The sequence below is a fragment of the Petromyzon marinus genome, chromosome 10, assembly GCF_048934315.1.
Source record: "Petromyzon marinus isolate PM22_M1 ecotype Great Lakes invasive population chromosome 10, UKy_Petmar_22M1.pri1.0, whole genome shotgun sequence".
NCBI classification, from domain to species: Eukaryota; Metazoa; Chordata; class Hyperoartia; order Petromyzontiformes; family Petromyzontidae; genus Petromyzon; species Petromyzon marinus.
The window spans coordinates 13,756,886-13,772,175 of NC_133676.1; the positions used below are offsets into that span (position 1 = coordinate 13,756,886).

The 15,290-nt window shown below is 43.3% G+C and overlaps 1 protein-coding gene across 3 annotated transcripts in view; it reads left to right on the forward strand.

Moving 5' to 3' along the window:
* The window catches only part of THSD7A (thrombospondin type 1 domain containing 7A), a 368,787-nt gene extending 356,290 nt beyond the window's left edge, over positions 1–12,497 (forward strand). For all 3 annotated transcript variants that reach the window (XM_032951145.2, XM_032951144.2, XM_076066194.1), the window contains exons 27-30: positions 892–974; positions 2,163–2,376; positions 5,240–5,327; positions 6,010–12,497. In XM_032951145.2, coding sequence (XP_032807036.2) covers positions 892–974; positions 2,163–2,376; positions 5,240–5,327; positions 6,010–6,091 — 467 coding nt within the window. In that variant the 3' untranslated portion in view covers positions 6,092–12,497. The remainder of the gene's footprint in view (positions 1–891; positions 975–2,162; positions 2,377–5,239; positions 5,328–6,009) is intronic.
* Positions 12,498–15,290: the final 2,793 nt, after the last annotated feature.

Below are 15,290 nucleotides of genomic sequence, written 5' to 3' on the forward strand. Positions count from 1 at the left end.
GATAAACTGTGGGTGCACTCGGCTCTTCCAAGATGTCGGGCCAGTGTGGAAGAGAAGGCCAAATACCCTCGAATAGAGGCCCTTCCACCAGCAGTTGCATGAGCAATCAATTGCAGGGCTGCACCCTTACCCTTTAATAATGGAAATACTTGATTTGAAGCTTTCGTGACTGCAGGAATCCATACTCTTTGGTTCTTTCGGTAAAGTCACGTAGGTAGAAAAATAAAATAAAAAACTAAAAAATAAAATATCACGACGTTTCGATCGCAACGCAAGCGGTCGTCCTCAGGCGGACAAAATCATCCAGCAGTGGAGCTGCTGAACCAGCGAGAGAGCTGTTACAACTTTACCGAAAGAACCAAAGAGAATGGAAATACATTCTGAAATTGATCTTTGATATGCTGCAGTATTTCGCTCCATTAAAATGTGAATTACATTCCCATAAACACTTCCGTCGGGTATATTGTATGGAGTGGAGTCACATTGGTAGCGCAGAGCTGAGATTGATTCATAGCCATGGATCAGTGGCAAGTGATATCTAAACCAGCCCTGGCCTCCCCAACGTCACCAACCCAACCATACCATTGTGGGGAAGTATGGTCAAACAGCTCCCATTACTGGCACGACGACATGAGGTGTATATCCAGCAGGGGCTCAACAAAGGCCTGTCATTTATTATTTAATTGGTTTATTACATGCAAATTAACAAGGAACATCTGTTCACATTACCAGCATATGTGAGCAGTTATATTATAGTCATGATATTGGTCTTTAAACGGTTGTAAATTATTTGGCATAGCCCTTACATTCCCAATCGTGTGTAATACTCATAACTGTACAAAAGTTTTTTGCCTTATATTAAAATTATGTCGAATTGTGTTTTTGTTGCAGGAGGATGCTCACCAATGACTCAGCCACAGTCAGTGCGAGTGTGTGAACCTCCTTGCCTCTTGCCAAACTCCTATTGTGCTCAGGTAGGGAATGATCACGGGTATTGGATACATAGTCTTCTTTAACCACGTGATATAACTGCCATATAGTAGTTCTCATTACAGTGCACATATTTGAGTATCTATTCCTGTCCTTTCCTAAGTGCTTAGGATCACTTCTTTTAACTCGACAGACACGTTTTCGTATATTCAATATTTTTATGTATCCAAATGCAGTAGTGGCTGATGATAATGATTATGGCCATGACATTCAACACCCTATAAAAGACCGAGAAAAACCCAAAATATATATTTTTTTGACGTGTTCATTTTGTTTGGGACTAGTTTAAATTTGTAATGATTATTGTGAATCATTATAATTCAACTGAAACTGGATACTTAGGCCAGAGCCATACATGTGCAGTTTTTCATTTTAAAAAATGCCGCACTTTTGACTCGTAAAAATTCCATGCCAGTTGCCCACATGTTGCATGAGTTGCCAATGCATGAAATAACACAAAGGTAAACCTTTATCCTGACAATATTTAGTTCTCAAATCCTCATATTTTGTTAAAAAAGAAAACTAATAAAGGTGCAGCTCCTGGAATAACTTGCTTTTTCCCCACTGCTGGAAGAATGGCGTCCACGATGGGGAACTCTATAGAACCCCTCTAGGGCGTATTCGGCCTACGCCTCCATATTGGCCAGACATCTTGGAAGAGGTGGGAGTACCCACATTTTATGCCACCAAACGCGGCCTTACTGCTTGACTAACTGTGGTGAATCCATACTCTTTGGTTCTTTCGGTAAAGTCACGTAGGTAGAAATAAAACAAAATAAATCACGACGTTTCAGCTGCTCACATCGTGGCTGTCGCGATTTTCACCTGCAGACGGGCGCTTGTGTTGCGTTCGAAACGTCGTGATTTATTTTGTTTTATTTCTACCTACGTGACTTTACCGAAAGAACCAAAGAGTATGGATTCCTGCAGTCACGAAAGCTTCAAGTCAAGATTGTGGTGTATCTATTTTTTACTGCTGGGGGATTTTAAGAAACGTATGCACTGCATCAACTGCCATGCCAGATCGGACTGTCAACCTCTGTATTGAGAATCCAGCGTAACTAACCATTAAACCGTTGCATCATCCCCCCACGCCTTTAAAGGGCAGGGTAAAAAAGACCTTCGTCAAGAATGCCCAATGTCCAAAGCGTCTTCCCCTCTTGTTTGTGCAGGGGGGCGTGTGCCGGTGTGAGGAGGGTTACCAAGAGGTGATGACTCCTCGGGGTCTCCTGGAGCACTGCAGCAAGTTGCAGCCCGGCCGGGACGGGGAGCCCCCGAATGAAGGGCAGCCGGCCACCCCGGACCACGGGCCTGGATGGGAAAACACCGATGACCCTGGGCCAAGTGAGGTGTTGCGTACGTGGACTCTGCAGCCTTATGGGCCAGGTAAACATCTTTGTTTTTATCATTCACCTTTGCAGTGCGTTGATTGATTGATGGCCAACAAGCGCTGCCATAGCACTGTTGAAAATGATACACTCCCGTGTGTAATTTTCAACAATGGTCCCGAGTCATTGTTGACAATAACTAATTGCTACGGCAGTGCTATTTTCGACAGTGGCTCAGGATTGCCAATACAAATTTGCACTGCCTCGTGCTCAATTCACCAGGGAAATACTCTGACGTGCATTTCACTCAGTGTGTGTGAACACTTAGAATGAGAGGAACGATGGCATCCAGACCAGGTTATGATATTATGATGGCAGCGGATATGTTTTGTCCAGGTGCTTGCACAGGTAACGCTACTTAATGAACGTTTACATTGCTGCTGGACTTTTTAATTTCAATATTTTTCCTTCCCAATTACATTACAATCGTTCTACCAGCCTCGTGTCATAAGACAAAAACATTTACATTCAGGACTCCCAATTAAAGAATGCATCATCACCCAACGTTTAAAAGTTGCCTGGGCAAGATGAGATCACACAGTGACTTTTGAGGACACACGAATTGACCGTTATCCACACGAAGCAGTATATATTGGCAATTGTTATCGAGGTGTTGCATCGCATGGCAGAGTTTACAATATGCCAAACCAAATTCATAATGCAATGTCTCTGTGTAAAGCAATTTGCAAATAAGTTGACATAGCAGCTCATTGCACTTGAGGGCAAGGTGTAATTACAATTCCAGTTCAGCACTCTAAAATGTATCAGTCTCCAGAAACACCAATCAATGTTGTTAAACTTGACCTGATTTATTGCATTTCCCACGACACCTATATTTCTTTTTTTTTTAAATGCCATCGAGCAGTATAGATAACGTTTTCAAAATGGGAATTGCATCTAATTAGAATGTGATTAATTGATTAAATGATTTACAAAAATCTACAAATAACGACCAGAGGGGGGAACTTTTTACTGTTTCTGCAAAAAAGCCGGGCTGTTCTTTAATTATGCATCGTTTTTACCACGAGGCCATAATGACCCATTTTTGGCCTTTGAATGCTGCAGTTCTTATGCCCTCTCAACCACTACCTCCTTGGTGCAGCTCTTCATGTCTACCAGGCCTGTCAGCTGTAGACCATGAATTGATTTAAACGAGCCATAATGTACATTACCGACATCTTCAAACTGGCACACATGGCCGTCTGGGCTATACACTTTCAGGAAGGCATGGGGTGTGCATTCAACCATCTGTGGTATCCCATAATAGAGTTGAAATACAGTGGTGATGGGAACGAATAATGCCACTTAATCCATGTTCAGCTTATGGGGCTTCCCAAGGAGGGTGCTGTGTGTTATTTCTGGAATTCACAGGGGGGTTTGGAAACAAGACTATGCTCTGCTGCCCTCATACCCGTGGAGTTGGCTAATGACAGAAAGCTCTCCCACTTATTGTCTCCTTCACATTTTAATTCCTACAAATGGAAGTAGGGATTCACTTCACCAATTTGTTAAAATTTGTAATTGCAGAAGCTCCGTGGAACTTTTATGCGCTTGCTTCTGAAAATTTTGAAGAGTAAAAATTACTAATTTTGCACATCCTGCCTGCTCCCAAACATTCGAAAAAATGTGCTCGCAGCTTTTGAAACCTTATTATAACGTGCAATTATATCCTGCCCAGTATAAAATGTTGGTGTTCTTTGGAAAGTGGCATTATTTGTGCATGTACTATATTAATTACATTGATTATGACAACGTCTATAGAGCTGTAATATGGGAAGCCGCTACAAGGGCGCTGAAATACAAATTGGCCAATGTGTTGTAGAGAAAAGGGCAATTGAACAGGTTTTTTTCTAATCTCTCTGCATTGAACAGATTTTGAAATACGGTCCTTTTCTGACAGCTTTCCTCTTGAAGTATATTTATAGAGCATTTGAAAATTTCACTGCAGTTGATTTACTAACAAGCCTTAACATGCATCACATTACCTTCATATGATGTGCTGATATGCATAAGGTAATCTGTGTAGAAACATAACAATTCATTTTTGTGCTATATTCCAATTTTTCCCAAAATGGATCCTGATCATATATCTATTTTAAACAGCGCTTGGAATACAGTTGTTTAATTTTAAAATAATATTTGTTTATGAAAGTCTTTGTTCAATACGAGAAAAATTCTACAATGCCCCTGTGTGCTCAAATCATTAAGGTCACATCTACCACGCTACGTATATGCTAAATTGACAAAATGTCTTCCATTTAAGAGAGACACATTTTTAAAATGTACCCGTAAAGCTGAACTGCACACCGATGACCACAATGCAGACATTGCAGGTCATATTTTATTAAATGAAGCATAGTGATAGATTTTTTTATAGTGTTTTATGTATGTGTTTGTTTATTTTGTTTCTTGCATTATTTTAATGATGCACAACGATTGTAGATTAACACACCCCACATAAAAAAACGAGGCATGCAATGAATTGAATTGTCTGATTGACAAAGTACAGTAATTTATGATAGAAAAGATGTGGCCGAGTAAATTGTAGTAATTTATTACCGCAATAATTCAACTCCCAAGTTCTCTCTAGTGGATTAATCTCGACTAGCCTCTACAATACTGCCATTGCCATATACGATTGATTACTGATCAGTCGGTCTTCATAGAGCACGACGTATAGAGTGGAACATAGGTTTGGTGCATGTCATGGTCACTGGAGTGATTTTGTAATTATCCCACAGACTAAATCAACCTTAATGATTGCCCACGCGATTCTTTGCATGACACACGTTAACAAAAAGGCACGGCTCTTGCCGATGAACTAAAATGTATTGTGAATTTCCAACCGCTGTGCTTCCCAGATGGCAGGTTGAGGACCTGGGTGTACGGGGTTTCGGCAGCGGCTCTCGTGCTCCTGGTTTTCATTATTTCTATGACTTACCTCGCCTGGTGGGTGGTCCTCTTTTTCATTTCCAATTCTCAAAACATTTACACATGCACACACCTGCCATTGCATTGAGCATTACAGTAATATTACCTTCCATACTTTATATATATATGCCCCATTTCGTATTCATGGATAGATCAGCTTTAACTAAAATGTTTACGTGCATCGTCATAGGGACATTGCTGCTTATACCGAGTTACTCATAGCCAAACTCAGACATATAGTGGTCAGAATTCAGCATGACGTTTTTTGTGTACAGTGCACGGTGCATTTTAATATAAAAATTTGCACATATGATGGATATAACGTTGTGATTCCCAGAAAAAATAAACACCTACTATTGGTAATGGAATTACATTTATAACCCCCAACGCAGTAAATACTAGAATTATATTTTACACACTTATTTGGATGTATAATGATGTATTATGCTATGCCTCTTATGTATAAAATGCACTTTAAATACTATATATACAATTTCAAGGTCTCATACCATGGGGAAATTGCCTTGATTTTGATTGTTTTAAAGATGTGCGTAAGTTTATAGTTGTTGCACACACTGCTGCAAGGTGCAGCAAATTAATATTAAGTACGATTCATATCGATGGTGAGCATTTATAATTCATGTTGCAAACCGCCTTGTATGACACCCTTATTAATGCATTTATGTTCCTCTGTTGATAGCAAAAGACCCAAACGACAAATGCGGCGTGTTCCAAAGAGGAAGCCTCTGCCCCTGGCATACGATGGGGATGCAGACCTTTAGCCATGGTGTCTTCAGGGACAGCAGATTGTAGTCGCTGGATAAAGATATACAATTAAGGGATTTGGCAGCTGAAAATTCTGCTGGGATGACTCGAAGTGAAGACCTCTGTCACCTGGCACAACAACTTTAAGGGCCTTCAACGGATCTCATTCTTCAGACGTCATGAAAAGAAACTGCTGATCCCGCGGCATCCTGCTGAAGTGGTGCGACAAGTGTGTGTTCTGTCTTTTCTTGTCAGTGGGATTATTTTTCCATCCTCTATTTTACTACAAACAAGAGAAAGGACAAAAGCCATGTGTAAAATTATGGTAAGCAGACCCCCAACGGGAAGAAGATTATTTGATATTATCAAAGAAGATGAAAAATACATGTGATTGAGATCTTTGCGAAGGCTGTCGTAACTCAAAATCCAGTTGTGTTTAAATCAGCATTAAATGGCTGAAGGCTGCATTCTTAGCTGTAGAAAAATCCATAAAATAAGTCGGAAAACCAATAACAGAATATGAGCTGCCACAAACCTTAATTATCTCTGCAGATTCTGCTTGTATTTTATAATGAGACTTTAAAGATGGACTCTTGTTTCCAGAACACTTGAAGCAGACATACTTTGTCAGGTTTGACTGCCTCATTTCCATTTAATTGCCCTTTTCACAGTTTCTGTTAATCCCTAGTGATATGCCAGCCTTGGATGAGCAGAAGGCCAGCTTTCCGATGTCAACTGATTAACTGCAAATGCAGGATAGTCTTAAATGTTCAACACAGAACTCAACCGAGGACTATTTAAAGACAATACAAAAAGATGAAATGGTCGGCTTATTGCACTACGTTAGTGCAGTCTTGGTTTGACAGTCACAAACGTCCTCTCGGAGCTCTTTACAATGCTGCCCATCTGCAGTGAGAGAGTGCACACAGGACTAAAACACACAATCTGGAAACACATCAAACTGTATGACGGTTAATGCTTCGTCTCATCATAGTCCTGTGCTGCACATTTATTCTGCTGGGCTCCATAGAAAAGGGTGTCGTTGTTGTCAATGTATTCTCTTGGCTGCCATGGATATATTGTTTCTGTGTCTCTGATGCATACATATTTGCCATTGTCGCAATGTGGAGGGTAGGGCATTGCCTTAAGAGCACCATATGACACTTGCATGTGTAGTGATGTACTCACACGGACACTCTTAGCTATTCTCCTGTGTCACTTTATTTTACCTCGCATCCAGCGTGGATGCTCCTCACTTACACTAACACACACACACCCCCTTGTTCCGAACTCCCTGCTGTACTCCGCTATCTCTCTCTATACTCCGCTAACTCTCTCCTGCTTCGCTCACACCTCCACCCTTGTCCCTGCCCCCAGCAGGGGATCAGCCAACACTGCTGAGGAGGGCGAGGTCCCAGGTGTCTTCTCCCCAACTCTTGTGTATTAATCCCTTGAGCACCAACCAATCACCTCCCTGTGTTGCTCCACACACTCCCTTATATCTCCCTCCTCATTAGGGGTCCTCACTTACCCCCAGTAAAGCTGGTGCCTCCAGCACGTGCTTTCTCTCTCTTATCGTCTCCATCTCCCGCTTCTCCGGCGTCTACCCCATGTTCCAACGCTCTGCACCTGCTCGTCGCCAGATGCACCCGCTCAATTAATGCTTCTCCCCCTAATTGCTGCCGCCTCTCTGGCGCCTGATCCACGTCTCCCCGCTTACACCTGCCACGACCTCAGTTGCACCCTCTCTTCGCTAACCTCGTGTTACACATCACCACCCCCCACCCCATGAGGAAAAAAACCCAGCCATCCCGGCTGACCTCATATACAACTCCAGTAACGCGCGAACCCGTGACACAGGTAACAACAAGAACCATGAGAAGAAGAGAAAAAAAAGAGTACAACAATAATAACAGTTCTTGGGAGTGTAAAAGTGCAGTCTGTTCCGCCAAGGATAGAACTGCGCAGCGGCCTGTGGCGCCGTCGATCCCACGTTCCTCAACCGAACGAAATTCTCCGGAAGCGGGTTCCAGCGGCCGGCCCGTCCCCGCGAACTGGGTCCAGCACGTCTGAAGGAGGAGAAGGGCTAGAACTGGACGAGGAGCGATGTCCCTTCCATGGCGAACGGTGTACTGATGGAGGGTCACATGGGAATGCAACTGTCATAACTCTCGGGTTAAACGTAACTCTCCAGGTCCAGGTTCAGTAGCGTCAGTGGCTGCGCTGTCATTCCCTTAGATCTCTTGCGTTTCACTCGATGCGAGTCCACAGAGTTGTCAGTTTCGAGTTACCCTGCACTTTGGTTGAACTCCGAGTCCAGGTTCAGCGGGCACCACCACCAGCAGCCAGAGGTGGTCGGATACGCACCACCACGTGCACACGGCTACTGGCACTGCCACCACTACCACCAGCGCCATTTCCACCAACACTACCACCATTCACCGCTACACATGACCCATCAACCTGCTCCAGAGGCCGAGGTGACGCCGGAAATGAATGGAAAATAGGTAACAAAATCAAGGTGGCCGAGGCACCTGTGTCAAACAACACCCAGACCTGCACTCCCTGGATAAGGCCCATTACATCCGACGATCCCGCCGCGGCACCGACCACTAGATAGGCCAATGCACACCACTGCTCAATGTCCCACAGTCCCGCAGCCAACGACCCAACACGGCGAGCTTCCGATGTGACGGCATGAATAGTAGCAGGGTGAACGGATGCGAGGTGCGATGTGGATGAGTGATGGGAGGAAAATGGCCGTGTGTATGGTGCGTCGTGACTCGCCTGTGGGCGTTGGGAAGAGGAGGTGCTAATGCTAGAGATTGAAGGGGGCCTGGGCAAACTACCGAAGCACAGACGGCAATTCCTGGCGATGTGTCCTGTCCGGCCGCAGTTGAAGCATGCCCGCGAAGAGGGCGTAGTCGGTGGGGCACTCCCTGGTGTCCACTCGATCGGCAACCGGCTTCCTCGCCATTCTCCTCGTCATTGATCTTGGGTTCAGGATGCATACGCTGAACTGCCATCACTGGACTCCAAGTCCCTTTTTTCGTCAGTGCACGCCATCGCTGCAGGCCATCCTCTGAGGCTCAGATGGGCTTGTATATTTCGAGCGACTTGGAGGGACGTGAGGTCTTCATTGTCGGCGATGGCAAGGACAATGCCCAGCTCCCTCGCCAGCGCCAAGAGCCGCTCCAGGGCGAGCGAGTCAAGGGCAGCTCGATCCATGGAGGGTCGGCCACTTGTCCGAGAGAGCGCTGCGGAACACCAGAGACGTTTCCGTGTCCGCCTGTTTCCGGAGCAGGAATTTTGTACGGATATTTGATGGTGGGTCAAAGATTGCTGCCATCGCGGAGCAGGTGTCGGTGAATGAAGAACGATCAGCCTCAGGGATGGAGTAGAATGTGGCCAAAGAATCATCATCCAGGGCCGTCAGCAAGGCCGGTAGCGCCTCGACTGCAGACCAGTCCACCAAACAATATGCCTCCTCGAAGCGACGGCGGAACGCCATCCAATCACCGCCAGCCGCGGAGAAAGTGCTGACCGGAGGCAACCGGCGCATCGGAGAAGGCCGCACAGTAGGCGAAGCAGCCATAGAATCTGGCACGGCCGCTGAAATGGTGGGAGCCACTTCTGCCCGTGGAATGGCGGGAAGAGTCGGCGCATCCACCAGCGCCACCGCCAAAGTCGTCGCCTGAGTTGCCGTCAGCTTGTCGAACAGGTAGTAACCGCTGACAGCATCCTCTCCATATAGGCAGCGACGTCCCACCAACCAAAACTTGGTTCGAAGCTTTCGTGACTGCAGGAATTAATCTTTGGTTCTTTCGGTAAAGTCACGTATAAATAAGAAATAATAAAGTAACATAATAGCGTACGACGTTTCGGTTGCAACACAAGCAGCCATCATCAGGTACAGAAGAGCTAAATTTACGAGAGAGGAAAAACACATAACCCCAGATGTATACACAGACACCCAAGTAGGGGGAACTAACACAGATACAACAGGGGACACAGAGAGAGAAGCATACCAAACAGACAGGGTTTAGCAGAATTTGGAAACCATATAAAGCAACACAGACGGTCGGTCAAAACACAATTAACGCATAGCCTGGTTGATTACGCTATTTCAAAGATTGCTAAATTGCAAGTTAAGTATGAAATTTAGGATACAGACGGCACACACACACATAGACTTGAATGTCTATGTGTGTGTGTACCTTGAATGTCTATGTGTGTGTGCCATCTGTATCTTAAATTTCATACTTAACTTGCAATTTAGCAAGTTAAGTATGAATGTCTATGTGTGTGTGCCGTCTGTATCTTAAATTTCATACTTTACTTGCAATTTAGCAATCTTTGAAATAGCGTAATCAACCGGACTATACGTTAATTGGGTTTTGACCGACCGTCTGTGTTGCTTTATATGGTTTCCAAATTCTGCTAAACCCTGTCTGTTTGGTATGCTTCTCTCTCTGTGTCCCCTGTTGTATCTGTGTTAGTTCCCCCTACTTGGGTGTCTGTGTATACATCTGGGGTTATGTGTTTTCCCTCTCTCGTAAATTTAGCTCTTGTGTACCTGATGATGGCTGCTTGTGTTGCAACCGAAACGTCGTATGCTATTATGTTACTTTATTATTTCTTATTTATACGTGACTTTACCGAAAGATCCAAAGATTAGTCCCACCAACCCTTCGCTGGCGGACGGACCGGGCTTGCCCCTCGCTCTCCCTCTTGCGCCGGTGGCAGCAGGTTCTCCGGGTCCATCAGCTGATCCGCAGTTTCGGCGGCCGTGGCAGGAACGATGTCTCTGTCATTTTCGTCATCGGAGAAGTCGATGCGTAGGTTTATTTTCTTAGCCGCTTTCTTTGATATGAAGGCGACGTAGGTTCTTGACAACTTCCGACATCAAATGTTGTAATGTGCTCACACGGATACTCCTAGCTTTTCTCCTGTGTCACTTTATTTTACCTCGCATCCAGTGTGGATGCTCCTCACTTATACTAACACACACACACACCCTTGTTACGAACTCCCCGCTATACTCCGCTATCTCTCTCACTCTATACTCCGCTAACTCTCTCACTCAATACTCCGCTAACCTCTCACTCAATACTCCGCTAACTCTCTCCTGCTTCCCTCGCACCTCCACTCTCGTCCCTGCCCCCAGCAGGGGATCAGCCAACACTGCTGGGGAGGATGAGGTGAGGAGGGCGAAGTCCCAGGCGTCTTCTCCCCCGACTCTTGTGTCTTCATCCCTTGAGCACCAACCAACCAACCAACTCCCCGTGTAGCTCCGCACACTCCCTTATATCTCCCTTTTCATTAGGGGTCCTCATCCCCAATTAAGCTGGCGACTCTCCGGCGCTTCAAGCACGTCCTCTTATTGTCTCCATCTTCCGCCTCTCCGGCGTCTTCCCCGTGTTCCAACGCTTTCACCTGCTCGTCCCCAGAAGCACCCGCTCGATGAATGCTTCTCCCCCTAATTGCTGCCGCCTCTCCGGCGCCTGATCCACGTCTCCCCGCTGACACCTGCGCGACTTCAGTTGTACCCTCTCTTCACTAACCCCGCGCGTTACGCCACTACACATGTAATGCACAAGACCTTTTTAGTGTGGTCGTAATTACTGCTTACATTTTGTCAACTGTTGTATATTTCGGGTACCGCTCAATGTTTTGCATTCTGATCTTGGTTGCTGAGCAGTGCAAGATTCAAATATATATTGCTAAAACCATATTTTTTTTTTATCTGAAACTGACATTTCAATGTTGTAACTATTAAGGAGAATTAAAGTTAATAAATTATTCATTTTTATTTAGCCTTCTATTGCAACGTTACGGACAATAAAAAAAAACAAGAATACTGTACTGTATTCACCACGTTTGGCAGTTCATAAAAATGTAAACCACACAAACGTTGAATGTTGTTACTCTGGAGATGAATATAACATGAGATTATTGGTAATGCATTGATTGAATTTATATCTTTATTACCATCCATGGTCTCATGTTCTGTACCATATAAATATCTAAATTCTGTTCATATATTTTTTATCATGTTTAATTTATATGTGCTGTTTGTTTAAATGTGTGAATAATTGTTCCAATCTTAAATATTGTTATTTTTATGTATTTTAACATTTGTGCAATACATTTATTTTCATATATACAAAGGGAACAGTTTATGTTTTGTATTTATTTAGTTTTGAAAGGGACTTTATTGGTGTATTTTTAAGACATGGCTATGGTATAAAGTAAATCATTGACTTCTCATTTATATATGTTCAGCTATGTACTGTGAATACTTTAACTGTGTTATGAATGACGTGTTAACTTAGGTAATGTTTAAAAATAACAATTGTCCAAATGGCTAATGTTTTAAGTAAAAGCTTTTTTTCCCAATAAAAGTGTGTGATGTATATTTTACATTTTTACGGACTGATGGAAATTTCCATTTGCTGTAATTTGTTTCAATTAAGAGGAAACTAATGGGCTGTACAGGTGGAGTAGGCACTCGGAGACAATTATGCTTAATTATTCAGTGCCTAAACTAATCAAGTATGCTGCAAAAGATACTGGACAATGCATATCAATGGGAACTTATTTTATTCGAGTATGGACATGATTGGTCATCTTGCACATTACTGCCTATATAAAATCTCTACAGCATTCAAACGAATAAACCATAGTTTCCAGACACTTTATGTACAATTGCACCTGACAATAAGATAGCAGGTGAAGCAAAACTAACTGGGTATTTTATGTGACTGAGAGGAAAGGAAGATAAAACCACGGCGGCAAGATGTTATCTCCCTCACCTGGTATACAGGAGGTCGTGGGTTTCGTCCCAACCCTGACACCTGTATATTTGGAGTTTGCATGTTCTCCCCCGTGATCACGTGGATTTTAATCCGTGTCTTCTGGTTTTTCTCTCAACATTTGAAAGACGTGTTTATTTCAAACTTGATTTTTTTGGCTGCTATACGTTTCCACGTGATAAGCCACTTTGTTGAGCTATCATTTGTGGCCAGGTCGCTTCTAAATAAGAGCTAATTCCTCAGTGGGCTTTACCATGTAAGTAAAGTAGATAGTTAAGATGCCAACATTTTGTCCAATTCGCCTTTTTTCACTTCCAAAAGGGCAGCTATTGAATAAAGAGAATACCAGTCACCCAGATGTTGATCTATCAGAGGCAGGTTTATTTAAACTGTTATTTTATATATTTGTTCAGTGCAAAATCAACTTCACCAATATACCAACACAAACTGATGAAAAAAATGTTGAATACTTTTCACTTAACACCACATTTTTACAATTGAGGCAACCCAAGCAACGCAAAGTTCTGTTCAGAAACTGCATTACAGAATTTTTCTGATTACATTTGCAGTTATTGTCAAGTGAACCTTACCATGTGCAAGAGCACCCACTGGATTAAATTATATTATGTTTTACTAGTAAGATGGTCAGCTATCTTCATTGAGTTGTACATGATCTTAAAAGTATATACTCACTGTCCCCAATATTGAAGTTGTTTCATGTGCTTGTATTTTGCTGTCCAGATCATTACATTCACTTTACACAAACGCCCATCTAGATTGATTATACTATACATTTTCACGTAAATTTTTCCATGGTCAACCTCATCACAAAGATTCAATCTCAGTATGGCAGTCATGCTGACTCTACTGTATATTCTTGGAATATTGCATTAAGCTTTTAAGTCCCCTGGTCACCTTTATAAATGCCATTCGTTCAAAATCCATGTGCACTTTCAAATACAGTAATCCACACTCACGTTGCCTGTGCCATGTGTACATTATATTACGCAGTAGTTTGTGCGTTGAATGCATTCAGAATTGACGCCATTAGCAAGATAGACATTGATGCTTGATAATTATTATTCCGCTCTACCGCAAGTTAAAAACATTGGTCATGGATTGTGCTGCTTAAATCACCTCACAGCCCATATCTAGCATCTAGTAATTTAATATCAGTTCAGCCAATGAGCAAGTAGACATCCATAATACCATGGCCCATTGAGTAGGATATGGTGAGGGTCTTTTATTTAATGATCTGTTTTTTTCGTATTTACCCTTGAAACAAATGAGTTTAGTCTAATGATTTAGGATGGAGCATTGTAATACGTAGCAAAAACGTTTAGATGGTTACTTTTTAGATGCAGCTTTGTACTCTGTATTGGGTGAGCTATGTGAGTGTTAATCGTCATCAAAATCTGTGGCCACAGTGGGTGCCCTGTGCCCGTGCGTAACCAATGAGTTATGCCACGCACTGGAGTGAATGAATAGCCTTTCACCAGTTTTTTGACTTGTGTTTGCTCAATAAAGTGGCAACAAATAGCATTTGTAGATATATAAAGAGGGACTCAGATTTATGATACAATTTGACAAACTGTCTTGTGGGAAAGGCTTTGTGTTTATTGGTGGTGGTGGACACCATTCATCGGTAGCTGGAGATCTCTTCCTCATTTCCCATTTAGGCCGCCAAAAATCTCTTGGGTTGCTCTTAAATGCTAAGAGCATTTCCACAATTCTTACACACGTGTCTATTTTAACTGAAGCCCAATGTGCTATTGGGCTTTTTAATGAGACGCAATCCTACGTTTGATGACCGTTCACGAAGCGTTGTTGAGCTTTGTCACACTGTGCAGGACGAATACCCCTTGCCTTTTTGCTGCTATTTAATACTGCAGCACCAAGCATCCGAGAACACTGCTGAATGGTTATACACTACGTTTGCATGGCAAGACCACGAAATGCACAAGATTAATTTAAACATCGTACGTACATGTTTATATACAGAGACCGTGAGCTCGGTGTATTGCACTGCCCGGGAGCTTGCTTGCAAGTCATAAGGCACATCTGTTACAGAGCGCTCAAGTCCAAACTGCCTTTGGCACATGCATGTGTATGCTGGCACATGCATGTGTACGCTGGCACATGCATGTGTATGCTGGCACTTGCATGTGTATGCAAACACTGACGTGGCAAACATCTATGAGGGTAGTAAAATTAATGAGAACGAGGCATTACTCGAACGTGAACGACGCCTATAAAACATCGTGGAAATATTTAAATACAATTAACATTGCAAGAATAACTGCATATCGGGGTGGAACGGCGGTGCAGTGGAACGGCGGTGCAGTGGTCATCGGAGTGCACTTTGACCTTGGCAATCTCAGTTTCATTCTGAGCCAAGGCT